General features: G+C 51.1%; 7 protein-coding genes across 9 annotated transcripts in view; 4 read left to right on the forward strand and 3 right to left on the reverse strand.

Annotated features, from left to right (window-relative positions):
* LOC133151562 (protein NLRC5-like) overlaps positions 1-2,890 on the forward strand; it is a 39,171-nt gene extending 36,281 nt beyond the window's left edge. Inside the window, exons 23-27 of the mRNA XM_061274714.1 lie at positions 66-236; positions 309-479; positions 553-726; positions 2,056-2,129; positions 2,234-2,890. Coding sequence (XP_061130698.1) covers positions 66-236; positions 309-479; positions 553-726; positions 2,056-2,129; positions 2,234-2,289 — 646 coding nt within the window. The 3' untranslated portion in view covers positions 2,290-2,890. The remainder of the gene's footprint in view (positions 1-65; positions 237-308; positions 480-552; positions 727-2,055; positions 2,130-2,233) is intronic.
* On the reverse strand, positions 1,610-4,310 carry LOC133151596 (cytochrome c oxidase assembly protein COX18, mitochondrial-like). The gene is made up of 7 exons (XM_061274767.1): positions 4,167-4,310; positions 3,625-3,970; positions 3,255-3,355; positions 3,015-3,169; positions 2,708-2,823; positions 2,532-2,639; positions 1,610-2,459 (listed from the first exon to the last, which is right to left on the reverse strand). Exons 2-7 carry the CDS (start codon positions 3,952-3,954, stop codon positions 2,298-2,300), a joined length of 972 nt encoding a protein of 323 aa, XP_061130751.1. The 5' UTR covers positions 3,955-3,970; positions 4,167-4,310; the 3' UTR covers positions 1,610-2,297.
* A 300-nt stretch (positions 4,311-4,610) lies between these two features.
* LOC133153713 (selenoprotein T2-like) lies at positions 4,611-6,316 on the forward strand. The gene is made up of 6 exons (XM_061277745.1): positions 4,611-4,827; positions 5,047-5,157; positions 5,235-5,361; positions 5,442-5,529; positions 5,641-5,768; positions 5,835-6,316. Exons 1-5 carry the CDS (start codon positions 4,646-4,648, stop codon positions 5,763-5,765), a joined length of 633 nt encoding a protein of 210 aa, XP_061133729.1. The 5' UTR covers positions 4,611-4,645; the 3' UTR covers positions 5,766-5,768; positions 5,835-6,316.
* Positions 6,317-7,291: 975 nt separating this feature from the next.
* Positions 7,292-10,359, forward strand: rnf4 (ring finger protein 4). The gene is made up of 7 exons (XM_061277706.1): positions 7,292-7,519; positions 7,904-8,105; positions 8,225-8,310; positions 8,451-8,463; positions 8,541-8,673; positions 9,477-9,528; positions 9,603-10,359. The coding sequence occupies exons 1-7, from the start codon at positions 7,337-7,339 to the stop codon at positions 9,750-9,752; spliced, it is 819 nt and encodes a 272-aa protein (XP_061133690.1). The 5' UTR covers positions 7,292-7,336; the 3' UTR covers positions 9,753-10,359.
* A 598-nt stretch (positions 10,360-10,957) lies between these two features.
* On the forward strand, positions 10,958-13,919 carry sqstm1 (sequestosome 1). 2 transcript variants are annotated; one of them, XM_061277580.1, is made up of 8 exons: positions 10,958-11,282; positions 11,371-11,466; positions 12,366-12,622; positions 12,691-12,775; positions 12,849-12,905; positions 12,970-13,082; positions 13,295-13,550; positions 13,636-13,919. In XM_061277580.1, exons 1-8 carry the CDS (start codon positions 11,114-11,116, stop codon positions 13,797-13,799), a joined length of 1,197 nt encoding a protein of 398 aa, XP_061133564.1. In that variant the 5' UTR covers positions 10,958-11,113; the 3' UTR covers positions 13,800-13,919. The 2 variants fall into 2 exon arrangements, with proteins under 2 accessions (XP_061133564.1, XP_061133563.1); XM_061277579.1 differs by having other exon boundaries at positions 10,964-11,282; positions 12,846-12,905.
* Positions 13,912-15,404, reverse strand: mrnip (MRN complex interacting protein). Of its 2 annotated transcripts, XM_061277770.1 has the most exons (6): positions 15,104-15,401; positions 14,815-14,874; positions 14,629-14,729; positions 14,514-14,556; positions 14,335-14,453; positions 13,912-14,261 (listed from the first exon to the last, which is right to left on the reverse strand). In XM_061277770.1, the coding sequence occupies exons 1-6, from the start codon at positions 15,161-15,163 to the stop codon at positions 14,027-14,029; spliced, it is 618 nt and encodes a 205-aa protein (XP_061133754.1). In that variant the 5' UTR covers positions 15,164-15,401; the 3' UTR covers positions 13,912-14,026. The 2 variants fall into 2 exon arrangements, with proteins under 2 accessions (XP_061133754.1, XP_061133762.1); XM_061277778.1 differs by lacking the exon at positions 14,815-14,874 and having other exon boundaries at positions 14,629-14,814; positions 15,104-15,404.
* A 1,545-nt stretch (positions 15,405-16,949) lies between these two features.
* LOC133153181 (TBC1 domain family member 9B) lies at positions 16,950-23,704 on the reverse strand. The gene is made up of 23 exons (XM_061277284.1): positions 23,457-23,704; positions 22,860-22,970; positions 22,669-22,787; positions 22,330-22,564; positions 21,983-22,241; positions 21,714-21,921; positions 21,413-21,604; positions 21,183-21,296; positions 20,637-20,787; positions 20,331-20,545; positions 20,130-20,247; positions 19,862-20,064; positions 19,719-19,801; positions 19,516-19,645; positions 19,192-19,290; positions 19,052-19,120; positions 18,731-18,971; positions 18,601-18,666; positions 18,412-18,480; positions 18,266-18,319; positions 17,732-17,779; positions 17,570-17,655; positions 16,950-17,499 (listed from the first exon to the last, which is right to left on the reverse strand). The coding sequence occupies exons 1-23, from the start codon at positions 23,572-23,574 to the stop codon at positions 17,011-17,013; spliced, it is 3,477 nt and encodes a 1,158-aa protein (XP_061133268.1). The 5' UTR covers positions 23,575-23,704; the 3' UTR covers positions 16,950-17,010.
* Between the last annotated feature and the right edge of the window lie 1,969 nt (positions 23,705-25,673).

Raw genomic sequence — 25,673 nt, forward strand, 5'->3', positions numbered from 1 at the left:
GAGCGGCAGAAGGCCAGCCGGCCCAAGAACCTTGGTCCTGTGTCAGCCGCCCCTTGTCTTCTCAGGCTCCGGTGGTGCAAGTTGAGCAAGAAAAGCTGCGAGGCGCTGGCCTCCGTTCTAAGCTCGTCCCGCACCCTGAGCCATCTGGATCTCAGCGAGAACCACTTGTGTGACGACGGGCTGGAGGCGCTCGCCGCCGGACTGGCAAAGCCGCAGTGCACCTTGGAAGTTCTCAAGTAAGGCTCTCCTCGAGCGGCAGAAGGCCAAAGAACCTTGGGCCTGTGTCAGCCGCCCTCTTGTCTTCTCAGGCTCGAGGACTGCAAGCTGAGCAAGAAAAGCTGTGAGGCGCTGGCCTCCGTTCTAAGCTCGCCCGGCAACCTGAGGGAGCTGGATCTCAGCCGGAACAACTTGCGTGACGACGGGCTGGAGGCGCTCGCCGCCAGACTGGCAAAGCCGCAGTGCACCTTGCAAGTTCTCGGGTAACGCTATCCTCGAGCGGCGAGCCGGCCCAAGAACCTTGGGCTTGTGTCAGCCGCCCTCTTGTCTTCTCAGGCTGGGGTGTTGCAACATCGGCACACGAGGCTGCGTCTCACTGGCCAAGGCTCTCCGGTCCAACCCCTCCCACCTCCAACAGCTGAACCTGAGGGGCAATGACATTGGAGAGGAAGGAAAGCGGGCCTTGGAGGAGGTCCAAATGGATTCTCGCTGCAGTCTGAAGATCGAGTGGTAGGTTCCAAACATCTTCCAGGGTCCCGTTGAAGAAAATGGCTTCCAAAAAGTCGCTGGCGCCTAGCTCCAAAACCAGATTTGCTGACTTGAATAAAGTAGAGAAGCAGACATGAAATCAATCAAAGAAATGTTTTAATACTAACTTCATGATGTGCACTTTGACATCACAAATGTTTTGGGCCATATTGCCTGAATGAAGTAGTGAAAACATTAGGGGTGTAACGATTCATCAATACACATCGATTAATCGATATAATGCTCGACGATTTATTGTCATCGATGCTAAAGGTAAACATCGATTTATATCGCCGTGTTTGACCTCGGACATTAGACACGACTTTATTTTGAAATCCAGCTCATTGTTGCTGGCTTTCTCTTTCCGGGCGCAGTGCGCGGCGTGTTGCGTTGTGAGCAGAGCAGGCACGTGAAAGGGGAGTCGACAACTAGTACGCGGCTCCTGGGCTGGTGCTATGGCTAGTGTCCAAAAAGACGAGGAAATTGGCTCCACTTTAGGCTTCAAGTCATTCGTTTGGAAGCACTTTGGATTCCAAAGAAAAGATGGCTCAACGGACAAGACACGTGCAGTTTGTCAATCCTGCCATGCGGGGATCAAATATTCAGGGAGCACAAATCTCTATATTTATGTTTAAAGAAAAAACACGACATCAAAGTTCAGTGTTAAAATAAGCACTTTGTATACTGCAATACTCTTGTCATTTCCTAAATAAAGAGTTTGCAGTACCTTGTTGATTTTGCGTATGAATTGTTATAAATCAGGAGATTGTTCGATATTTTTTATTAAAAAAAAAAAAAATTCGATCGTAGAGCACTATATCGTGATGTATCGTGAATGAATCGCAGCAGGCTTTAAGATATCGGCAAATATCGTATCGTAGTTCTTTGTATCGATATGATATCGTATCGTGACAAGAACCGCCATTTACACCCCTAATAATTACAGAAATATCCTCGTACTAAAAGCCATTCCCCGCAGTGAAAGTTTTCTGTAAGCTAAGACGAAAAGGGGGAAAAAAAAAAAGGCTAAGAACATATTTGCCTTAAAAAAAAAGGCCAAGAACATATTTGCCTTGTATTCGTCCTGCATCAGACTTGCCTTTGACAAAAATGCGCAAATGAAAAAAATGCTTGAAAAAGGCGGGGTTTTTTTTTGGAACGGATTAAATTTCTTTCCTTTATTTGTAATGGGAAAACATGATTCGGAATTTGAACGATTCACTTCTCGAACAGCCTTCTGGAATGGATTGTGGTCGAAAACCGAGGCTCCACTGTATAGACATTTGAATTTTGTCTGTGATCTGGACTTAGGACCATTCCGGGACCAGTGACGACGGCGTGTCCCAAGGAGCATCTCTGTCTGTGGTGGTCGGCCAGTCAGAGACGTGAGTCAGCTTCAAGTGTGCCGTTTGGGGTCGCATCCTTTTGGCTGAAATAGCTACCCCTCTGGCTTTCTCCTCATCTTCCAAGTACTTTCTTTGTGTTTCAGTTGGACCCAGACCCGGCGGTGGGCTTGGGCGCCACTTCCTGCACAGCCGCCAATAACTTCCCGTTTACTTGCGGAACTTCCTGACGACGGCGTCCATCAGGTCTTTGTAGGGCGTGTCGGAAGGCCGCGTGGGAAGTTTAAGGATCTGGCGAAGAGCGGGAGCGCGAAGCAGAAGATTGTGACTGAAGCCCACCAAGCTGGAGCACCACCAGTAGAGCGCCATCGCCTGGAGGGATGGAAAAAGATGCCTGCCGGACATTCACTTCCACTTGATCCATCGAGGTGGGGGCAAACTCACCGATGGGACGCCGGCGGCGATGGGGATCATCAACAGGGACAACATTCGCAAGGCGTTTGTCACCGCCTTGTGGACAGACGACACGTTGGACCTCTGGAGGGAAAACAGCTGAAGAAGAAGAAGAAGATGATGACGACGACAACGACGTTTGACATGATCGCCCGTCAATCGCGTACCTCCACGATGAACAGATTGGTCAGTCCAAGGGCAAGCGGCAGAAGCCACGTGGAGTCAGGTGACGTCAGGTCGGGGAACCACAGCGTGCCCCCTGTGGCCAAAGAGGCGTGGAGCACTGAAAGGAAAATTGTGCTTCAACACCTGCGGAACTCCTAGGGAAGTATTAAAAAAAAAAAATGGAAGCCAAAAACATTTCCCGTCCTTTTTGCTGATCTAAACCAATCAATTTCCCATAAAGATGGACCCGTGGCTATTTGAAAGGGTGACAAAGTAACCTAGGCCTCGTTTAAGTCCGAGTCGACTCACACGAGTGCGGCGCGCAGAGATTCCTGAGGGCGAGCGACAGGCCGATCCAAAGCGGCAGCTGGACCCAAACTAGCAGCGACGCCTTGAAAGGGTGGCAGTTGTCCCTCACGTACAGCTGCGACACCAAACGCCGCAGATTCTTCCGGAACTGGAAACTAAAGGCGGCAAGAGCGAGCGCTGTGAGTTTGATACCGAGACCAGCGCGGGGATCTGAGCCGGCGGCGCCGTTGTTGTTCTTACCGACTCTGCTTGTCCGTCCAACCTCGCTCGCTGGCCCTCAATGACACTTGGTACCGCAGTCTCTCGGCCAGCGTCGCAATTTCCGTCTGCAGGGCCTCCACCTGCAGGTTGCCGTGGTGATGGACAACGGAGATGGGTTACGGTGATTCCAAAAAAGCATCTGAGAAGGACTTGTCCGCCCTCTGAAGGTGTCTCACCGACCGGGACGTTTGGACGACCGCCCCCCCCCTCTCCTTTGTACCATTAATATTCGTGTTAAAACTGCCCTTTTGATGAATCCCTCAGGATTTGTTGGATGTGTGGGATTTTGTAGAAGATAAACATCTCCAGGGAGGACAGGTCCTTCTAAGTGCAATTTGTTTGGTGCAACCTTGGCGAGCACGCGCATCTGGTAGGCGGCAAGAGGGAGGGTGACCAGCGTCCTGATGGTCAGGGTGCTGAAGGCGATGCTGAGCCACCAGGGAAGACCGCTGGTCTGCTGGACCTGGATCAGGACGTCCTCAGCCAGGCGCACGGGGGCAGAGAGCGCCGCCTGTTCGTACCAACCGGGATCCGCGCCCCCTGACGACACGTGGCGGAGAGTTGAAGAGCAGTAGGCGGGAGGAGGAAGAACAGGAAGAGCAGGCTTTCTGGCCAAGGCACAGCCGCACACCGCTCTGACCGGAAGCCGCAGGATGTGGAGACTCCCCAGGGTCAGCATGGCGCCGGCCGTCCCACTGAGAGTTTAACAGCTTGATTTTGGTCATCACAAAACGACGTGTTCAAATGTTTGTGGGAATCACGTGCGTTCTGTTTTGTTATGACATACAGTACGAGTCGGCTAAACACTGTGCAATCAAGCAAACAAAAAGCCACACAATTGCTCCTGAGGGCCGAATAAGACAAAATTAAAGTCTCGTATTTTGTACTCACCTGTTGGTGGTCGTTCTTGTTGCGTTTTCACCTTCAGCTTGCTTGCTTGCTCGGCGGTCCGGAGTCGGTAAGGAGCGTCGCGGTGTTGGTGACGTCACTTGTCCTCGAGCGGTGGTTGGATATGACGTCTTCCACAAGTGCTTCACGTTCGTTATATATATAGAAATATATTTAATATACATACATATATATTTATTTTTTTTGGGTGCTTGCGACGCCCTCTCCCCAACTGGCGCCCGAGGCAACGGCCTGGTGTGCCTAGTGGTAAGGCCGCCCTTTCCCCAGGTCGCACGTATTCTCAATTGACTTTACCTGGTGAAAATTTGAATTAAAAAAACATTTGGCTATAAGGATTGAAAATGTATTAAAATCTTAATGTCAGAATGACAGGGGAAAAAAATACCAATTTTGAAATGCGTGCCTGGCTTTATTGTAGAGGAGCCGGAAGCGGAAATCTGACACGACCAGCAGTAGCCAAGATGGCCGAATACGGCCAGGCTGGGCTGCTAGCGGCGCTTCTACTCTTCACGGTTCTGACGCTCCGCGACGTCTACGTAGGCAGGTCGAACCCGCAGCAGGTCCTAGCCGGGCCGGAGATGGAGCTCGGGAAGGCGGCCAGGGCGACCATGTATAGCGGCCCCGTGCTCAAGTTTCAGTACTGGTGAGCCTAGCGGTGGCAGCTAATAGTTAGCACGCACACGAACAACGTCTTCAAACCACATTTGGGCTTAGTTGCTCCACTTTCAAAAGTCAATTGATGTTTTTATAACCAACATGCGTTCTGTTCCGTAGTAAATCTGACGTTAACGCGATATTTGGTTATTGATGTGTTCCGACTTTGCCGCCTACGCACTCTCAGCCTGTGTTGGTTTGTATGCAGCATCTCCTGAGGCTACAGCAAAGTGTTCCAGGAGTACTCCAGGGCCATCGGGCAGTTGTACCCCGACATCCGCATTGAGGGGCAAAACTACCCCCCGTCCCCCATCAACAGGTATGCCCACTGCAGCTGTCTGTGCGCGTGCACTCGTGTAGAAGTTTGCGTGACGCGCCTTTGTGGCTCCCTTTGAGATTGTTGGGCAGCGTGGTGTCGTACCTGAAGCTGGCGTCCATCTTGTTGATCGTCAGCGGCCAGAACGTGTTTGCGATGCTCGGTGTGAACACGCCCACGTTTTGGACGTGGACCCAGGACAACAAGGTGAGCGCTTCACCCAGCAACGAGCGGGAGTTGGCATCCCGTCCCGGCGTCGTCTTCAAGCCGTCTTTTTCCTCCGTCAGATTTTCTCCTGTCTGATGGCCTTCTTCCTGTGCAACATGATGGAGACGCACTTCCTTTCCACTGGAGCTTTTGAGGTCGCACTCAACGGTGTGTCCGATCGGTCCATCACGTTGCTTGAAATACTGATTCTGTTTGGTCCCCGATGGGTCTTGCGCAATGTCCTGACCCTTGTTCTGTTGTCATTGTCGACCTCCTCAGACGTGCCCATCTGGTCCAAGCTGGAGTCTGGTTACGTTCCCAACATCCAGGAGATCTTCCACATCCTCCACAACCACCTCAACATCAACCGGGTGGACGGCGCCGCCGGCTTCCCCTCGCATTAGAAGGTGAGCCGCCTTCTCGCTGCCGCTTTCTTCTCACCGCCATCAATGGGTGTGCGTGATTGTGTTTAGGCGCGTCCCGGCTCAGCGGGACCATCAGCCGCCGGCATCCATGAAGGTGGGGTCTCAAAGCAGGACTCTGCAGGGCCTCGCCAGAAGTCTCTCCCGCCGCCGACTGAGTGCCGCCGCCGCCGTCTTGGGATTACGTGATCCTTCAGCTCTGCAAATTTTGCGATTGATTGAAGAATAAAAAAAAAAACAAATGTCTAGCGTTAGTGTCATGCTAGCCGGAAATGATGAAAAAGTGTTGAAGTCTTTCTTTTTTCACGTGCAGTATCCCACCTTTTTGTCCTTACTTGTAGGACAACTCTTCAACTAGCAGGACAAGTGCATGTTGTTTGTGAGGCAGAACTATCGGAGCTGATTGTTGTAGTTACTCGTGTATGACAACTTGACGAGCGTGATGTCTGTTGAGCTTTGAGCTGTCGCAGGATGGCGTGTATTCATCTTGGGCGTTCAAGCGTTTTTGAAATAAATGTTTGATGTGATGGAAATGGACTCATTGGACTTTTTGTCAAATGTGCTTACCTTGAGCTGTATGCCAATGAGCGTGATAAAAAATGGTGTCAAATGTGCCGTTTGTTGAGGCCAAAATAGTGTGTGATTCTTAGAAATGCCTTCTCACTCAATGTACACAAATATCATCTGGACTTGAGTTGCCTTTGCTACTCTTTACAAAGATCCCCAAAACAACATGCTCATCAGCCAATGCCTAACTTATTTTATTTATTTTTGTCTCGAGCGTGTACACCGTCCTATGCAGGAATCGAACCCACGGTGTCGACACGCGAGGCAGACGAGGGCACCCCGACGCCGTCAGCGACTCCCAAAGATACCTTACCGTTTTTTTCCATGTATAATGCGCCCCCATGTATAATACGCACCCTAAAAATGGCATGTTGTATGCTGTACCCATGTATAATACGCACTCAAATTTTGACTCCTACTTATGTCCGTGAACGTAAAATGATTTGAGAAAAAAGATCATCTTCGGGAACAACCGGATGTTATTCTGCCGGTCAGTATCACTGCGCATGCGCTAGCATACTCAATAGCGAAGAAATGTTTCGGATTTGTGTCGGGTACATTGTGACAGCATACAAGCAGGTGATCTAGCAAGCGTCTGATACGAGAGCATTGAGTTCGTATGGAGCGTGTTTGAAGTGAACAGCAGAGAAGAAAGAAAGCGCATCTGTAATGGCGGCCTCCGTATGATATCCGGATTTTAAAAAAAAAAAACTTTTTTTTTTTTGTACTCATGTATAATGCGCTCCCCAGATTTTAGGACAATAAATTAGTTAAATTTTGCGCATTATACATGGGAAAAAACGGTATTATTTTTTTGGACGCGCTTTCCAAGCGAATGCGGTCCAATTTCCGGTCAGGGGCCAATTTGATTTGCGCCGTTTCCGCCCGTTACCCGGCACCTCCAGTCCGACAGGGCGGCGCTCTCACGCTCGGCAGCACACAAGAAGAGGACCAGCAGGAACCGGATGTAGGATGCGATAGTTAGGATGAGCCTTAGCAATCCGGCGGGAGTCCTTGTGAACTTGCCTTCCCACTGTTGCACTTTTAACGTGACAGTCTCATTACGTCCGCGACCGATGTCTGCTTTTGACGTTCCAACTGAAACTGTTCGGCTACGATCACCACGACGAGCAGAAGTGACGAAGCCGAGGAGAGAACCAACGCCGGCTGTGAGTGAGCAACGCTAGCCGCCTTAGCTTAGCTTGTCTTAGCTTAGCTTAGACGAGCGACAACTCGTAATTGCAACCTTGTCGTTCATTTTCCTCAATGCTTCAAACCTCGGCGGCTTCGGGCACCAAGAAGCATTTCCTCGCTTGATTTTTCTTCACATAAGTTCTCCGTAAATAGTTCAATTGACTTGCTTCAGGGCGGGGTGGGCAAAATAGTAACTGAATAAGTCATGTGTTTTCGAAACCGACGTTTGACGTCATATAGTAGCTGTGTCCACGCTAATCAAGCACTGACTGTCAATTGCTTTAAATGGCATCAAGAAAAGCATTGAACATCTCCTTGGAATCGACGTGTACTTGAAAAGTTGCCCCATTCGTTTGTAGGTGCAGAGGAAGAGACGGCGTGTGGAGAACCCGATCGTCTCCAGGAACCCTAAACCTCGCCGCGCTAACAGAGCGGCTCATGCTCACAGAAGGTCTAACGCTAATAGCGCGGCCAATAGAAGAGCCAGACCCCGAGGGGGGTCAGCGTCCGCCCCGCCCGCCGACGCCGAGACCATCGACGTGATGGACAACCAGGAGAACGGTGGAGTCACATGACCGATCCCGTGTCATGCCTGTCGCCATCAATTGCAAATCAAATTTGGATGCATCATCAAAAGCTCCGTTGGTTGTGACTAATGACGAGCTCTTGTCGCTGTTTAGGCGTTGAGGAGGTGGTGGACCTGACGTCCGAGACAGCAGAGGCCTCCTCGCATGTTGTCGACCTCACCAACAATGACTCCGTGCTGGTAAAGAACAGTGCGCACAGGAAGTAACGACGTGCCAAACGTGGCGCTAACGTCACATCGCGCCGCTAGCGGGAAGCGTTCCAACTAACTCCTCCTCTTCTCCCTGTGGCTGTTGTCACGTTGCCGACACGCTGTCCCAGCTGGTGGATGAAGGTACAACACGTCCCTTTGCTGCATTCGACGCCTACGTGGGTGGACTTGCCATGATGCTGCCCGTGTCCTCCAATCAGGTCCTCAAAGCAGGAGGGACACCACGGGAGAAAGTTACGTCGTGAGCAGCGACGACGACGACAACGACGATACCTCGCCTGCTGTTCCCCGCGTTGACTTCTTGTCCTCGCTGCGGAAGCAGAGCTCCGTCAGGTGAGAACTCAACTCAGGCCAAATCAACGTTATAGTAAACAAGTAGCGAACGCAAGTCGAATCGAGTTTATATTTATGTCGCACACTTGTAGTCGACTTTGTTTTAGTTCCATGTACAATGAAATACAAGTCAATCCAATGCAGCTCATAGACACGTCACACGTATTGAATACTGTTCAATTTCGATAACTTGTCCCACGTGACCAATTTACAGTCATCCCTGCTTTGTAATTGCTTCCAAGAGCACCCGCGATGGGTGAAAAACCACCAAGTAGCGTCATCCTCTCATTTGTACATTTTTTGTGCGTCCAAAAGTGTATATTAAACCATAGAAGCGCATATTAGAACACTAAAGAATAGTTTCAAATGTATAAATAGGATATGAATGGTATAAGTGACATGCAGAAAACCATATATGAAAAAAAGAAATACGATACAGGTGTATGTAACATATGTAGATGTGGCTAAAGTATACATACTGTAAACATGTTAACTTATTTCGACAACTTTTTTTTATAACAAGTGTACATACTGTGAATGTTTTTAGAACTTTTTTTTTTTTTTTTATAACAAGGTCCAATACTGTAAATATGTTTTTAGCACTCATTATTATAACAATAACAATGTACAGCCTTTCTTGAGCCAAGGCACATATTTCACACGACAAAGTGATTCCTTTGGCATGAGATCATTTCCTGCGGCACTCCGGTTGAGAATCGGTGAAGGTGTAGCAAACCAAATGCAAGATTCAATTTCAAGACCGCCCATGAAATGCAGCCCTGGCATCTTCTTCTTGTGTCCAGGTGTACACCTGGAACCATCAGCTGTCCCGTGTGTATGGACACCTACTCGGAGGTGAGGCTCACCACGCGCGTATACGCCCGCCCGTGTACGCTGCCCACGCTCATGTTGTCGTTGCGCCGGCGGAGATGGTGGACAGCGGGCGTCTGGTGGTGTCCACCAAGTGCGGTCACGTCTTCTGCAGCCAGTGCCTGCGGGACGCCCTGCGCTGCTCGCTCACGTGCCCCACGTGCCGCAAACGCCTCACGCCTCGCCAGTATCACCCCCTCTACATCTGAGCGCCTCCCCTGTTTGCGCCCCCTCTCCTTTTACCCCGTTCTTGTGTTTGTGTTCTACTTAATAAATAAAGCGCCGCGTACACACACACGTGCGTACTCGGGAGCGTGCGGTCACCCGACGGGAAGAACCGGACGGACGGCAAATGTCGGCGGAATGTTCGAGAAGGTTCGAGGCTAGCTTTTCTTTCCAAAAGTTGCTTCCTCTAGAAAAATCCATGACATTTGTTTGACAAAGGTTTGAACAATTTAATAAAGATTCTATTTCATATGTTCATAAAATAGGCGGAAAGCGTCATCAATACCACTTTGTAGTTAAAGGCGGACGACAAACGTGTTCTTATGCTCATGTAAATATTTGGGAGGTGAGTTGGCTTCCACATTTGTGTCCTCGCAAAAAAAAGTGCTTGTCATGTTAGCAAAATTGCTGTTTCTTTTCCTTGTGGGAGTGTGCATTGTTACATAAACGTACCTCCCACCTTTATAGTTTCAACCGTTTTTGTTTTTTCAAACTTAAATTGCTTGAAATAAAATGTTCTGCTTTGAAGAGATTTATTCAACAGAGCGATTGGATAATGCGATCAATAAATAGGTCAGTGTTTTATTTAAATCAATGATTTTCGGAATGATCAATTACAATGGGTTGCTCATTTGAAATTTCAGCCTTAACCTTAAATATCCTCCAAGAAAGCAGACCAACTGTCTTTATGTCAAGTCCAAATGAAATTTTCCTATGAAGAATTCTTTTTTTCCGGACCAAACCAGCAACTAAATCGTATTCATTTTGCTTGTGCTCTTTCTGCATTGTCACCTGGGTTTGAACATAGGGATGGAATTAAAACTTAGAAAAATCAGTCGACCGATGGAAAGAAATAGTTTGAAAGACTTAATGACGTAACCATAATAACAAAGATGTCTGAAGAGAAAAGGAAATACTGAAAAGCAATTGACAAAAAAAGGACACTTGTTTGGTCAATCGATCAAATATGTTATTCGCTGAAAGAAAAATGAAAAGGTTGTAAGTTATACCAACCAATGTTTTGTTGTTGACGTCGGAGTGACAAGGCGAATTTTTGGGGCCACGCGTCATCTTTGGCGGTGGGGGTCACGTGGGAAGAGGGGAATTCCCCCGATTGGAAAGAGCGCCGTCATCTCCAGGCTTCTCATTGGTTAATGTGGGCGGGTTTTGAGCGCCGAACCAATCGGGCAACACGTAAATATTGACTTTCCATGGTAACGCCTAACCCGGAAGGAGCCGACTCCAAGTCAAGACAAAGCATTTAAAAGCTGCGTCACAAAGTACCGGAGTCGGTTCGACCACGACGACTTGAAGAAGCGCGTACAAGCAGCAGCCAGCGGTCAAGATGTCGGTGACGGTGAAGGCTTACCTTCTGGGGAAAGAGGAGTCGGTTCGGGAGATTCGTCGCTTCCTGGTGCCGCGTTCGGAGGTCCAAAACTTCGAACATCTGTGCGACAAAACTTGTCAGATGTTCTCCGGACTTAAGAAGGGTGCTTTCAACATGTACTATAAAGGTCGGATTTTTTTAAAAAAATTTTTGCCTCCCTCCCTCCCTGTGTCCGTCCAACAAGTCTGATTGTCGGCCTTTGTTTTGCTTTCCAGACTGCGAAGAAGACCTGGTGGCCTTCTCCTCGGATGACGAGCTCTCCATGGGCATGGCCTGCTTGAAGGATGACGTCTTCAGGGTTTTCATCAAAGGTAAACAGAGAGAAAAAAAAAAGCACAGTGGAATGTTGCCTTGCTCTACCGAGGTTTGCCGTTCGTGGCCTCGCTGTTTAAAGATTGATTTTTTTTTTTTTTTTTTTTGGTCAACATAACTTGTTTTTGGTAATACACTCAAACCTCGACATACGTATTGAATTCGTTCCGGGACCTACTGCCAATATTCCCAAATGAATACTCTGTCATTTGTTTCATTTATTCCCAAATAGCCAAAAGACAACAGCAATGATAACTCTACTGCAGATAGCAATAAATAAGTAACAAATAAATTACAAAGAAATAATCCATAAAAAGTTTATTTTTATTCTCACTGACCCTAAGACAGAGATTCATAACGTTTGGTAACTTATTGTAACTCGGCCAAAGGCGTTCCGTCTCTTCCGGGGTAATTGTTGACATTCCAGCCATATTGTTTTTCAAGATCACTCAAACCGCGCTCCTATTTTCTTACGATTTCTCCTTTTAATTGTGAGGAAATCATCACCTCCCTATTTTCACCCCTGCTACCATTTGCCTTAGTCTTCTTAGAACCCACCACGATATGATAACGTGACGCCAACTGATGTCATCCCGACGTCTAGCGATGTTGGCTGTTGGGAACTGTTGAGTCGAAGATTTGATCCGATTTCACATTGTATGTTGAATCACCAAATGATTCCCGAGCTGCTGCTCACTGCTCCCCTCTCCCATAAGGGATGGATCCAAATCACACAGGGATGGGTTCAATGCAGAGGACAAATTTCACCACACCCAGATGTGTGTGTGACCATCATTGGGACTTTAACTTTAAAAATCCGTATCTTTAAGCAATCGTATGCCGAGGTCCGACTGCCAATGGCAAATTGTGCAAATAACCAGAATGTTTGTGTTTCCAGAGAAGAGGGAGCACCGCCGTGACTTTCCAGTTCACGCCTTTCCACCGGGCGCCTTTGTGGCGGCGGCGGGCCCGCCCCCTCCGCCACCCCACGTGGGCGCTGTGCACGCCAACGTGACGTGCGACGGCTGCGAGGGGCCGGTGGCGGGCGTCCGCTTCAAGTGCAGCGTGTGTCCCGACTACGACCTTTGCTCGGCTTGTCAGGTGCAAGGGAAGCACACCGAGCACCCCCTGCTGCCCATCTGGCACCCCCTGCAGGTCAGCATCTCGCACTGCAGCTCCTGTGGCGTGCACGCCTGCGCTCATGTTGCGCGCATGTTTTCCAGGCACTGTTCCCACGAGGAAAGCTGCTGAAGAAGATGCGCCACTGCAGCAAGAACCAGAAGTGTGCCAGAGGTGGCGCCCCCGCTGGTCAGTCTTATTGTCTCTTTCAACATCCGCTGACGAGCTTCGGGCTCATCTTTGACCTTTGGCTCCAAAGCAGGCCTCAGCTTCCTGAAGGATGTGGGAGAGGGAGTGGCGGCCATGCTGAGCCCGCTCGGTGAGCCACGCGGGTGCCGACTAACCGTCCGGACGGGAAGTAATGCGTTTGTTGTCCCACGCAGGCATCGATGTGGACATCGACGTGGAGCACCAGGGCCAGAGGACCAAAGTGAGCAATCAGGATCAAGGGGACGTGGAGGTTGCCGGAGCTGAGGGCGACGCTCGGCCCAGAAAGGTCAGGCGCGCCAACAGGCACGTTACTGTCAGTTTTTGTAGTTCCCCCACTAAAAATCGTGATCGCCCACCGTCATAACAATCATTTGGCCTAATAGAAGCGCCCTTGCTGGAAAACGCCATCAACTGGCTAACACAGTCTGGTAACACTTCACAAAGGTTCCCTGAATGTGAATGTCGTGAGATAACGTTGCGCTCTCTTGCCGACGTCAGGCTTCAGCCGACACCACCAAAGAGTTTGACGAGGAGTGGACTCATGTCACGTGCAAGGAAGTGGACCCTTCCAGTGGAGAACTGCAGTCCTTGCTGCAGAACGACAAACTGGACCACGACGAGAAACCGGATGGGGACCAGAACCCGAAGGGGGACCAGAATGTCAAGGGGAACCAGAAGCCGGATGTTCCTGTAGTGGTGCAGAAGGATACGTCAGGCTTGAAGGTGGCGGCTCTGTACCCTCACCTTCCTCCAGGTAACGGCTCGCCATGTGCCCCTCCCCCCCCCGCCCGAAGGAATGTTTAGCTAACAAGTAACCTCCTCCAAACACACACCTACAGAGGCAGATCCTCGCTTGGTGGAGTCTCTGAGTCACATGTTGTCCATGGGGTTCACCGACGAGGGCGGCTGGCTGACCCGCCTCCTGCAGGCTAAAGATTTTGACATCGGTGCCGCCCTGGACGCCATCCAGTACGCCAAGAAGCCCCGCCACCCCCCGCACTGATTCCAGCAATAGGCGTCATAGCACACGCTTCTTAGCTTCTGCGACATCAGATTAAAAGCAGTAATCAGTACTACTCTAATCAAATGAATTGATTGATACTCAATAAAAACGCTTTGCTCAGCTTGACTGATTATTTTATTTGAAAAGGTCAACATAAAGTTTGGGGAATTTTCCAGACTTGCAAAATAACGCCCAATTGAAATAAGTGAAGGTCATCGACGTTTTCATCAGAAGCTCACGTCAAAGTCATCTCCGCTGTCAAACCTGGAGGAGGCAGGCAACAAGGCTTTGGCCCGCCAAGCGACGGCGCCGTTGAGGCCGGCGGCGGTGTCGCATCCCAGCGACGACGCTGGCGCCGAAGCAAAAGGCAAAAGTCGCTTAGCGTTGCGCGTGTTGGCGTCGCTCGGCGGGCCAGGAGTAGCAGTCGACCTCGCCTGAGGTGCATCTTCACGCTGCTTCTCTCTGACGCACACCCACACACCTATTAGGATGTATTCTGACAATGAGGTTGCCAGTGGGCGGAGCCTCACATCACCTGTCAGTCAAGATGTTGTCTCGGAAACATTGCATGTCCTTTGAAAGTACATCTTGGTCGTCGTCGTCGTCCTCAGGTGCGGCGACGTATTTGCTCCAGCGGCTCACCTGTGGATGGACCTCGCGCACATACGCAAGATGAGCGCTTGCCCGTGTGTGTGCGCATGAGCGTCATCTCACTTCTTGCTGGCCTTCGCTTCTTCTTTCCTCTTCTGGCTGCTTCCTGCCGATCACTCGTTGATGTTATAACTACACTTAATCCGTCAAATGAATGGCACCCTGCGTGAGTGGTTACCTCAGCGACCGGACATGTGGTTCTTCCAACATGGCGCCCCTGGTGGCGTTCAGCTTCTGAACGTGCCGTCTGCAGTCTGCCGCGCCGCCTCTGCCGAATTCCTTCATCATGTGGCATTGCGAACATTCCGTTCGGATGCATTGATTCGTAAGAGTGTCAACTTGATGCGTTCATCTGCCTGCTTACCTTGAGCAAAGATTGCATCACCCCGCAGAGTTTACACGTCCACTTTTTCACCTTCTTCACCTGCCACAATTGGATGTACGGTGACGCTTCTCGTGCACATTTTTAACAGCGATTGTGTGACGTCATGATTTGACAATTGGGCGGCTGAAGCCAAAGGGCAGCCATTTTACTTAATGATGTATTCTTACTGACAACTATTTTAGAGGCTGGTTCTGAGGGCGCTTTCCGTCCCCATTAATATAAACGTCATTGGCTTCCCGTGTGTACGACGTGTTTGAGTTGCTCTTACTTGGTGCACCTGGAAGCAGTCGCAGCGGAAACATTGAACCACGTGGAACGTTTGAGACATGTCAAAAGCCAGACAGTTTTAAAAAAAGAAAGAGGAAAAACAACACGAAAACAAAACAAAACTGTGTTTTCCGCTCCTTTGCTGGCCGGGCTTTGTTTGAAAATGTATGTCACATCCGGGTAGTGTTGGCTCGTGAGTGAACGATGATTCGTTCAAAAGAACAAATCTTTTCAGTGAACGAGAGTGAACGAATCACTTCTTTTTTCAGTTGACTTCAACCAGTGTCGGTAATGCGCCGTGAAGCTGGTGCCACCTCGCCGTAAAACAAAAATGACGTCACTTCCCATTCACAAACAGTCGTGAATTGCATTTCCCGTTCACCAACTGAACGGAGCTGTGAGTGAGTGAGTGAGTGAGTGAGTGAGTGAGTGAGTGAGTGAGTGAGTGAGTGAGTGATTTGCTTTTCCAGTTCATCGCGAGAACGGATCAGTGAGGGAACGAATCGTGACTTTCCCTAATGAAGTGGCCTGTGATTAGGTACACCTGAAAATGGCGGTGTACCTAATGGAGTGTCTGAGTGACGTCACAGATCAACCAGCCAATCAGAAAGTGGGGGTGAGGGCGGGTGTGGCACTTTTTACTTTCTGTGAAGCTTTGATTATGATTTTTGATTGTTTGATTTATGAAAAAAAAACGTTTGAACGAATCTTTTGAGTAAACTGATTCAAAAGATTCAGTTCACTTAAAAGAACTGGAATGCATATCACTACATCCGGGCGTCACATCCGGGCATCGCATAAAAGCGCGAGCACTTCAATACTGTCAGGATCAAAAAAGATGAAGATTTGTTTATTGATTATTTATTGGCCACCACGCAAACAACAGAGCGCTGCACATTTATTTATCAAATTTCAGTCACTTAAAACGTCACACGAGCATTTTCATCCAACAGGAAACGAGATCACGTCTCTTTCACATTAAAAGAAATTCTTCTCAAATTTGCATTTTGCCAAGTTTGTGGCAAATCAAATCTCAGCCTTTCACGAGTCTGTTCTTTTTGTCTGAAACCCAAATGGATTTTTTTCCCCAACCCCCAGACCAATAAGATTTGTATTTCAGATGAAACGTTTGCAGAAACAGGGAAAAAATGTCCCAAAGTTCCATTTTTAACAGAGATTTGAAACATTCTGCTGCCACACTAGAAAAATTTCAATGTCACATTTAAACGTGATAAATTTCAGACTTTATTTGAAATAAAAAGGAAATCTTTTGGAACACGATGATGATGATTATACAGTGCGAATTCTGAACTACTGAGCTGAACCAGAAAGAATTGCTCTGTCTTGTTTTGCCCATTAGTATAACCTGAAATTGATCACGTAAAAATGTGAACTATGCGACTACTTCGGCCATTGAAACGCGGGACACTTATCACATGACTTTTGTTTTGTTTCTTGGGCGGCAGCCGGCAACAGAGGAAAAAGAATGTTTGCCATAACCGCCCACCCTTACTGTGGGTCTTTTATTGCGCAAGAGGAAGCGGTTACAGCAGTGCTTCTCAAATAGTGGGGCGCGCCCCCCTTGGGGGGCGCGGTGCTATTCCTGGGGGGGCGCGTGTGACCCTGGGGAACAGGCTTTTTTTTTGGCAGTACTAGAATAAAGTGTAATTGCGCGTTTACTACAGCAGGGGGCAGTGGCGCTCTCATTGTTACTTCTGTCACGTTTGCAACAGTGCAACATTTTACGACTTACAAGACAAGTTAGGATAGTCACGGTGGGGAGGGGGGGCGCGAATAGTTTTCTTCTTGCTAGGGGGGGGCGTAACAGAAAATAATTGAGAAGCACTGGGTTACAGCCAGGCAGCTGCCAGTAACGTGAAGCACCAGGACGCGCGAGAAGGCCAGAGGTCAAGTGTCGCCACGTTCGCGGTCCGAAGAGGCAGAGCTGCTCTGACGCTCCGCCGCCCGGCGTGTCTGGCAAGCGGCAATACGGGCCTGGATGCTTCTCTTCCTCTCAAAGTAGTCCACCAGGGCAGGCTCGGTCAACATGGACGCCAGAACCTGCTCGAAGGTGACGGACCAGTCGGCGTCGGCCGCGCTGACCCGCCTCCTCCTCCTCGGCCCCTCGCCGCCTTCATCGGCCGACGACGCGTCATCGCTCAGCGTGGAGAACGACGACGCCGACGTGTCGTCTCGGGCCTCCTCCGGGCGGATGTCGGCCGGCGCCTGCCGTCCGGCCGCGCCCTGCCTGTCGCCGTTGTGGAACTTCTTTCCGACTTCGCCGATGCGAAGCAGCAGGCTGGCGACGGTGGCGATGGCGTGGTAGAGCTGCTGCTCATCGTGCTCCTCTTCACTGAACATGTTGTACAGCGACTTGCACAGCTCGATGAACTGCTCCTATACCCGCGTCAACGTCAGACTTCACCACACTAACCCATTCGAACACGTACGAGAGCTGAGTGCTGACCTGGTTCATCCGAGGAAGATCTTTGATGGATTCCTGCTTGGGCTCATTCTCCTTGGCCCACATCCGCAGGTAGTACCTGTAGTCCTCTGTGGGTCAAGGTCAAAGGTCACGACCCCAGCCGCACTCCGACACGCAGTCAAACGGCGGCGACGCAAACGTTACCTTTCTTCTCCTCGCTGCTGCCGTCAGACTCGGCGTTGGCGTCCTCACCTGCACACCACGGCCATTGTCAGCTAGGTCGCCATCGTGGTCATTGTCAGTCGTCATTGTCAGTCTGGTGTACCACGGGGATCGGTTTTGGGGCCCTTGTTGTTTTCATCGACTGCATTTACGTGCCTCAAGTGACAGATCACACTTGGGTATTAAAACGGCGTTGCGCATTGACATCATGGCACAAATCCACGCCGTTTCCACTTGCTACTTTCGACGTCGGTAAAACATATTCATGTCACTCACTGCAGAAACAAGGCCGCGGCTTTCCTTCTCTCCTTACCATAATCCACGATATTTATGGATCCCTTTTGTTTCATGTTGTGTTCTGTTGTATTCTTGTTCTTCATTTAATAGCCGTTCTGTAAATGCATACATAACCCTAACCCTAGTGCGTTGCGTTATCGTCGTCGTCGGCATGCTTATCATCATTATCATCGTCATGGTCATCATCATCGTCATGGTTATCATCATCATCATCCAAACCTGTTGTCACTTGCTGCGGTCCAAAACTGTCTTTAAGAGACAAGACGGAAGATTCTGGAGGAGCAAGAAGAAAGGGAGGAAGAGAAGCCCCTTGAAGCTTTCCACGCAAACTAAATCCATGGCCGCCGACCAAAGCGCGTGCTTACCTTTAGGCGTGTCATCGGTGAAGAAGTTTGCAGCCTCCAGCGCGGACTCCGCCTCCTCGGGACACAGCGCTGACACACAAACAATGACGTGAATGGTTTTTGGCCGTGCTAGCACTCGACGGACAGACACGCACGATCACCTCCGTACTGGCCCACGTTCAAACGCTCGGGCAAATAGACAAAGGTTACCAGGCGGCAGGTGGAGCTTGTAAAGCAGCTTGAGCTTGTCTGTCATGTCGCCGTGGTACATCCCACCTGCACAAAGAGCGAAGCCAGCGCGAGGACCAAGGTCACGCGCCAGCGACCTTCGCACACTCACTCAGCGCCGTGACAAACTCCTTGAAGTTGACCAGGCCGTCGCGGTCGCGATCCAGCGTCCTGAAGAGTCGGCCGGCCAGGACGGGCGCGTGCCCGGCGCAGCGCCAGGCGGCCAGGGCGCAGAAGAGCTGCGAGAACTGAGCGGCGTCGATGCGGTACTGCTCCAGGTAGGGCAGGCTGGGGTCGTGTCGCTCCGCCGCAGTGCCGCCCGAGCCCCAGTAGCGGCTGCTCATGTGCCGGGCCTGAAACCAGCGTCGGTCGGCCGGTCGGTCAGCCAGCCGGTCGTCAGCTGTAGTCGAGCGTCCCTCCCGTCCCGTCTCACCTTAAAGAGGCAGTAGAGCTCCTCCAACTCCTCCATGCCGAAGGCCGACTCGGTCACCATGGCTCGCACCTGCGCGCAGAAGGCAGCCGTCCGTCTTTGTCCTCAACCTGTTCGCCCGTAAGCCCGAGACCCCGGCTCACCACGCTCCGTTTTGCCGTGTCCTCCAGAGACTGGATCACCTTTAACCTCTGCTTGAACCTCATCTGCTCGATGACATCGGAGCGAAGGCCGCTGAACTTCTGCTCGCACAAGTGGGCCGGTTGGTTAGGCAGCGAAATCGACAATTCCGTTCTGTCGCCCTCGCGCCAATATCGCGGCCCTCGCGCTAAGCCCCGCCTACACGCACTGTGAGAGAACTCGTAAAACTGGTAAGGAAGACGGCGGCTCTACAAGGTCTTTGCGTGAACATTGGAGATGGAAGCAACTGAGGCTCAGGTAAAGGTCATCCTCCCGCCCGGTCTGACCTCATAGGAGGACTGGACGAGTTCGAAGATGTCAATCTCGGGCGGCGGCTCGTCTCCGCCGGTGAGGAGGGCGTGCAGGTGGGGGACAGGCGGCGTGGCGATCTGCTTGTTCACCACGTGGTCCAGGTACCTTCACACGCGCATCACGTGTCCAGCCGGTGGCGCTACATCCCACCGGGCGCTCAACGGCGACCGGCCGTTACCTTCCCAGGACGGTCATGGCTTCGCCCTCGTCGCTGCAGGCCAACAAGGCGTCCATGTTGTCGTGGAGCACCGCCAGCGCCACCTGCAGGCAGCACGGGAGCGTGACAACGTGGCAGGCAGCCCGCGATGACGGCCGGCGTACCTGGAAGATGACTTTGATGCCCTCGTAGAAGAAGCAGTCGACCAGGACCACGGCGCTGTCGAAGGGCATGACGGACAGGAAGAGGGTGAGGAACCACGACAGGCTGATGGTGGAGATGACGCCCAGATCCTGCATGTGCTGGTACAACAGGGGCAGGAAGGCCCGGGTCAGGTCTTCAAACACCCCCTGGTCCACCAGAGCGCCTTCAAGCAAACACGGGTCAGCCGCGAGGACGCACTTGTGAGCCAATGCGGCGGCGGCGGCGTACCCACGACCCTGGTGTTGTAGTAGTCGGGCAGCATGCGCTCGCAGAGCGCCACCAGCAGCCAGAAGGCCTCCTCCTCAGTGCAGTACAACAGCAGCACCGACGTCACGATGTTCATGGCCTGCGGTCGGGGCACGTCGTCAGTCACGCGGGCGCCCCGCCCCGCCGGGCCCGGCCGCTCGCTCGCTCGGAGGCGTCGCCCACCTGGCAGTAGCCGATGCCCGGGTTCCTGTGGGCGTAGGCCGTCAGGACGCGGCGCAGTGCGCCGATGCCCGTCTCGTTCTGGAAGGCTCTGTGCTCGGGCATGGAGCGGTGCAGGTCCCGCTCGATCTCCTCCGTGGCCAAAGAGCACAGGCCCGCCGCCCGCTCCACCAGGTCGCCGTAGTAACCGGCGTGCATGGACATCTCGTTGCGCGCTCCTACCGACGCGGGACGCCAGGGGGAAGCAGCAAAACGCCAAGGCCGACAAGAGTCACGGGAGAAGCAGCGAGAAAGAGGCCGGCCGCCTACCTGAGAAGAGCATCCAGAGTTCTCCTCGGAGCCTTTCCGGAATGCCGCCCAGGACTAATTCTCGGCTTTTGGACGTCCTGTACATGCAGACTCCGCGGCCAAACTCGGAAAAGTGGATGTTCCACGCCTCCTCCTTCATCTTCTCCTTCATCTGACGCACACCGATGATTGTCACACGACACAACGTGAGCGCCAGCAAAGTCTGGAGCATGGCTGGATGGCATGCAGCCTAAATGTCCGCATTATTTGTTTAACTTGTCCATCGGACGCAATTAAAAAGGAGGAGCACCGATAAGAATATTCGAATGCATTTTAAAGTATTTTTGAACAAAGAGATTCGATAAAAAGTGCGGCCAATGAATACATCCAGGTGGAACTGATCGTTTCAATTGAATGTATTTCAATTTTGTCATTTGTACCATTGCTAATATGAAGTTTCAAGATAAACCAAAAGTCTAATTTCGAGGGCACAAGAATCGGGAGTCGGACAAAGTTGGTTTGTCTCACCGGCTCTTTTGCATAGAAAGCGCGTTTCGGCGGACTCACAGCTTTGGGTCCCAGGTCCTCTGGAGCGTCTTTGTGGTAAAGTTGCAGAAGTCCTTGTGTGGCCGTGGGCACGTCGGGGTGATAGTGGCGCTCCTTGGCGACGCCGGAAGATGCCTGGAGGTAGGGAGGGAGGGCGGGGCAAAAGGACAACAACCTTAAAGACTCCCTCCCCGGTGACGGTGTTTGCCGCACACCGATAAATGACGAGCAAACGAATGAGGCGATCGCACCGCGGCCGCCAGAGGACTGACGTCCCCCCACGAGCTGTCGTCGGGAGTCCTCTGCAGGAAGTCGGAGATGCGCTGGACCAGGAAGTCCCGATCTTTAAGGTTGGCAAACAGGAAGTTCATTTTGTTCTTGGTGCTGATGGACACGGGACACGGCAGAACGCTGCTGCTGTCCGCCTTCTCCACGATGGAAACCTGGCGGGCCCAACGCGGCGACAAGAAAACGGCTCAGCAAGCATAAGGTTTTGGTCGGCCTGACGAAATTGGGGTGAAAATTCAGCCCGTCGCAAAGCGTCCATTGGACCTCTCTGAGCGGGATGATGAGCTGGCACAGGTCTTCTTCTCGGCTCCGGAAGCAGATGTAGTTGTTGGAGATGAAGAGCTGGCCCACCACGTGCATCTTGGCGAAGGGCGTCCACAGCGTGCAGTCCGTGTGTCCGTCCAGACGCTCGTCCTGCGTCAGACGGAAGGTGCTCCGGTAACGCTCGTTCTTGGCCCGCGCGTCCAGATCCCTGCCCGCAAAACATCCCAGCGTGAGCGGCGGCCGAATGAAGAAAGAGGAACTTCCCGGACCTCTTGAGGGCGGAGACGTTCTTGAGGGTCTTGCGGGGTTTGGGCAGCGAGAGGTCGGCGGCGAAGGCCTCGTTGTCCAGCAGCTGGCGCATGGCCATGTTGGCCAGCTGCTCCATCAACTTGAAGGTGTCGTTGATGTTGAGGAACACGGAGAAGAAGTGCTCCCCGACCCGAGTTCTCACACGAACGCTTTCCGGGAACAACAGGGTGGCGTTCTTCTCCAGCTGGGTCACTTCTGTCCACGGGACCACCAGAGTGACTGCCGCAAATGCACATAGGACACAGGAAGTGTATGGGACCGCTCCGATAGCGACCCTCTCCAGAAGGTGTCGTGTCGTGTCGTATACCTTCCTTGCCCAGTAGGAAGGAGTAGAAGCAGAGGTGATTGACGGACAGGTAGAGCCAGCCCTGCCGCGGCACGCGACCTTTCCAGTAGCTGCACGAGTAGTAGTTGACCAGCTTCTCCTCTTCGGGCATCCCAAACAGTTTGCGCATCTTCAGCTGGGCTTCCTGGAACTTACTGCAATCCTCTTCCTGCCCGTCGTGGCCCGTCGTGGCCCGCTTCTCCTCTGCGATCAGGCCCTGCGCCGAGCAGGAAGTCTACCCGTGAGTCCCCGACTGTCCACTTCATACTGCCGTCGCTCAAAGAATAATAATAATAATAATAATAATAATAAAAGACGTACGGAAATCTTGCCCCGGACGAACGTGGCGACGTCGCTGTCATTGTCGAAAGTGGCGACTGTCTGCAGCAGGTTAGCCTCCAGCCAATCCCAGTGCTCTGTAATCTCCTTGCGCGAGGAACCTGCCACACGCGGCCGGCCCCCGGGTCAAAAGTCACTCGGGGTCAGGAGTCCCATCCGGGGGCGGGACTCACCGCAGGCAACGTTCCAGAAGATCTGCGAGTCGGCCGTTTGGAGGAGGATCCTGTAGGGGGCCACCCTGGCGCTGGAGTCCAGAACCACATCCAGAGTCCCCACCAGTAGACCTGCACGCAGAGACCATCTCGTCAAAAGACGACAACAACACAGGTTCCTGTCGAGAAATCGATTTGTACTACTCGTTTGTTGCAAGAGCTCCTAATGTTTCGGGACCAATATGAAGGGTATCCAGAACTTTTGATGTTGGTACCAAGACGCGCCCACTCAGCCTCTTGGTACCAGCGAGTAACAAGTTCGTGTCCATCAGCGGACCGCCAAGCCCAACATGGCTGCCGACGTCACGACGTCCATTCGCTCTTTCACGCATTCATTCAACAAGCGGTCATCGCGCGCGTGCCCGTGCCCGCGCACCCACAGACATAAACAGTCGCTGCTGTGTTCTACCAAAGTCCATCCGGACGACACGAACCATGAGAGTAGACATAACCCGTTTGACTTTGTAAAAGAAGAAAAAGGAGAATAAAAGACAATGACGAAAGGGAAGGGGTAAAAGACAAAAAAAGAGGAATGAAAGACGATGGATGACGACGGACCGGAGAGCCCCCCTCCGCGGCCGTGTCCCCGCCGCCGCTGCAGGATGAAGAACGGGTTGGCCCGCTCGGACACCCAGAGAGGCCCAGCAAGCAGAACCTCCTCCGGGTGGATCCACATGTTCCTCCTCGGGGGTTGTCTTCGTTCGTCTCTCAAGTTCTGTTTGTCAGGCAGCGCAGAAGGCCGTAGACGAAGTTGTTTGGCTTGTGTTCCCCACCCCCTACCCCCAACTGAACCCAACCCACCACTGCACATCACTTCCGGGTTGACGCATTGGACACGCCCTCTGAGCCCCACGTCATCAACAGTCAGCGAGCGAGCCCACCAGCACAGTCAGGTGAAAGAAAGACACAATAAAAGTGAACATGAAAGTTTGACTCTTTTAACTTTGTTTTCTGGTTGCTCGTGTTGAGCTATATTTTGGGAAGAACTTCAAAACATCACGCGGTGCGAAACGTCAAATGGAACATTGATTGAGGCAAAGAACACTCACTTATTTTGATAACAAACTGATGATATAACATGACCAACCGCGATATTTTATCTTTAGGAATAGAAGAAATCTTTCCCATCCGTAATTTGTAACTTAACTCATTTCATTTCGAAACAAATGAATACCAATTTTTGATGAACATCTATTTTAGAGGTTTTCTAAGCAATAACTGTCACGGAATAAATTGATGTAATTAATCTATTGATTAACGTGTTTCGGCATTTCAATTGATCTTACCCTTTGAATTCTGACGAGTCATTTCGATTGCCTAAATGAACTCAATGACTGCCATCGTTATTCGTATTGAAGTGGATTTGCTAAACATGCACAGGTGAGTTTTTTTGCTATATTAATTGCTAAATAATTGCAAAATAGTAGGCGAGATGATGGATTGACAGACGTCAACAGAGCAGCATTTTAATAGTGACGGACTACAGTACATTAATTCCATGTCTCAAACGCACGCACACACACACACACACACAGTGTTTGAATCTTGGGTTCGTCATTTTACAACAAACATGAAGTCAACAGTTGATTGAAGTTATTGTACAAGGATCAAACTTGTTGCTTCGTTTCACGTTGCCATGTGCAAACAATATTGTATATGTGTACGGAATTCCAACCACAGTTCAAGACCCCGCCCACCATGGAACTAGACCAATCACACGCCTCCCAATGTGGACTACGTAAATGATTTGAAATATACTTAACGTGTTGAGTCACAAAATGAATTGGTTATCCTTAGGACTAAATACGACGTGAGTATTGGTTATTTGTACGCTTGGCTCACAATTGTAATAGTTTGTAGAATATACATGTTCTTACTGTAACGCTCTATTGATTGTATCGATTTGGGTTCATGAAAATGCTAATTATGAACTGGAGCGGTTTGGCCGAAGAGCAAAGTAGCTGGTGAGCAAGCACGGCCGATGCTCTTTTGAAGCCACTTTGACGTCGGCCTTCCCTTTATTATTTGCATTCCTCCTCTTGCTACGCCAGTGCTTCTCAATTATTTTCTGTTACGCCCCCCCCTAGCAAGAAGAAAACTATTCGCGCCCCCCCTCCCCACCGTGACTATCCTAACTTGTCTTGTAAGTCGTAAAATGTTGCACTGTCGCAAACGTGACAGAAGTAACAATGAGAGCGCCACTGCCCCCTGCTGTAGTAAACGCGCAATTACACTTTATTCTAGTACTGCCAAAAAAAAAGCCTGTTCCCCAGGGTCACACGCGCCCCCCCAGGAATAGCACCGCGCCCCCCAAGGGGGGCGCGCCCCACTATTTGAGAAGCACTGTGCTACGCTAACGCAAGCGAAACTCGGCCTTTCCCTTCTGCCTTTTGTGCGAAACTAGGCTAACGTTTAGCTCCAGGTGGTTACCGGTGGGTGACACGCCAGCTCGGCTTCTGTTTCTGGCCTATCGGCAAAGACCTTAGCGACGTGACGGCTGGAGGACGATGGGACTCGTTGGCAAGTGAGGGACTCTTCCTTTAAAAGCAATTGTTGGCGGCTGCAGCGGGAGAGAGGGCTGCACTCTTCCTGGGTCATGCGATTGTCTCTACAGAAGTTCTGCTTCTGGTTCTGGTCTCAGGATTGGTGTGGGTGGGTTTGCCTCAAAAAGCCAGTAGTTCTGGTTCTTTGGTTGTGATCCAGCTGCAGTCCGTTGACCAACATTCAGGCACTCTGGGATTGGAGGAATTGGCTTTTCTAAGAAGGAACAAACCA

The sequence above is a fragment of the Syngnathus typhle genome, linkage group LG1 (genome assembly GCF_033458585.1).
Source record: "Syngnathus typhle isolate RoL2023-S1 ecotype Sweden linkage group LG1, RoL_Styp_1.0, whole genome shotgun sequence".
Lineage (NCBI taxonomy): Eukaryota > Metazoa > Chordata > Actinopteri > Syngnathiformes > Syngnathidae > Syngnathus > Syngnathus typhle.

What these genes read in the sequence shown, in the direction of transcription:
- LOC133151596 (XM_061274767.1), bottom strand. Translation starts at nt 3,954, where the DNA reads ATGCTGACCCTGGGGAGTCTCCACATCCTGCGGCTTCCGGTCAGAGCG. An exon ending in TGGACGGACAAGCAGAGTCG is followed by an intron (nt 3,170 to 3,254) that starts GTAAGAACAACA and finishes TGCCGCCTTTAG; the next exon opens with TTTCCAGTTCCGGAAGAATC. An exon ending in TCGCCGCCGGCGTCCCATCG is followed by an intron (nt 2,460 to 2,531) that starts GTGAGTTTGCCC and finishes CCATCCCTCCAG; the next exon opens with GCGATGGCGCTCTACTGGTG.
- rnf4 (XM_061277706.1), top strand. Translation starts at nt 7,337, where the DNA reads ATGAGCCTTAGCAATCCGGCGGGAGTCCTTGTGAACTTGCCTTCCCAC. An exon ending in CGGAAGCAGAGCTCCGTCAG is followed by an intron (nt 8,674 to 9,476) that starts GTGAGAACTCAA and finishes TCTTGTGTCCAG; the next exon opens with GTGTACACCTGGAACCATCA. An exon ending in GTATGGACACCTACTCGGAG is followed by an intron (nt 9,529 to 9,602) that starts GTGAGGCTCACC and finishes GCGCCGGCGGAG; the next exon opens with ATGGTGGACAGCGGGCGTCT.
- sqstm1 (XM_061277579.1), top strand. Translation starts at nt 11,114, where the DNA reads ATGTCGGTGACGGTGAAGGCTTACCTTCTGGGGAAAGAGGAGTCGGTT. An exon ending in CAGAGGTGGCGCCCCCGCTG is followed by an intron (nt 12,776 to 12,845) that starts GTCAGTCTTATT and finishes TTGGCTCCAAAG; the next exon opens with CAGGCCTCAGCTTCCTGAAG. An exon ending in GGCCATGCTGAGCCCGCTCG is followed by an intron (nt 12,906 to 12,969) that starts GTGAGCCACGCG and finishes TGTCCCACGCAG; the next exon opens with GCATCGATGTGGACATCGAC.
- mrnip (XM_061277770.1), bottom strand. Translation starts at nt 15,163, where the DNA reads ATGTCTCAAACGTTCCACGTGGTTCAATGTTTCCGCTGCGACTGCTTC. An exon ending in CCACATGTCCGGTCGCTGAG is followed by an intron (nt 14,557 to 14,628) that starts GTAACCACTCAC and finishes AGTGATCGGCAG; the next exon opens with GAAGCAGCCAGAAGAGGAAA. An exon ending in GAAGCGAAGGCCAGCAAGAA is followed by an intron (nt 14,454 to 14,513) that starts GTGAGATGACGC and finishes TATGTGCGCGAG; the next exon opens with GTCCATCCACAGGTGAGCCG.
- LOC133153181 (XM_061277284.1), bottom strand. Translation starts at nt 23,574, where the DNA reads ATGTGGATCCACCCGGAGGAGGTTCTGCTTGCTGGGCCTCTCTGGGTG. An exon ending in TCGTCCGGGGCAAGATTTCC is followed by an intron (nt 22,565 to 22,668) that starts GTACGTCTTTTA and finishes TGCTCGGCGCAG; the next exon opens with GGCCTGATCGCAGAGGAGAA. An exon ending in ATCTTCCTCGGATGAACCAG is followed by an intron (nt 17,500 to 17,569) that starts GTCAGCACTCAG and finishes ACGCGGGTATAG; the next exon opens with GAGCAGTTCATCGAGCTGTG.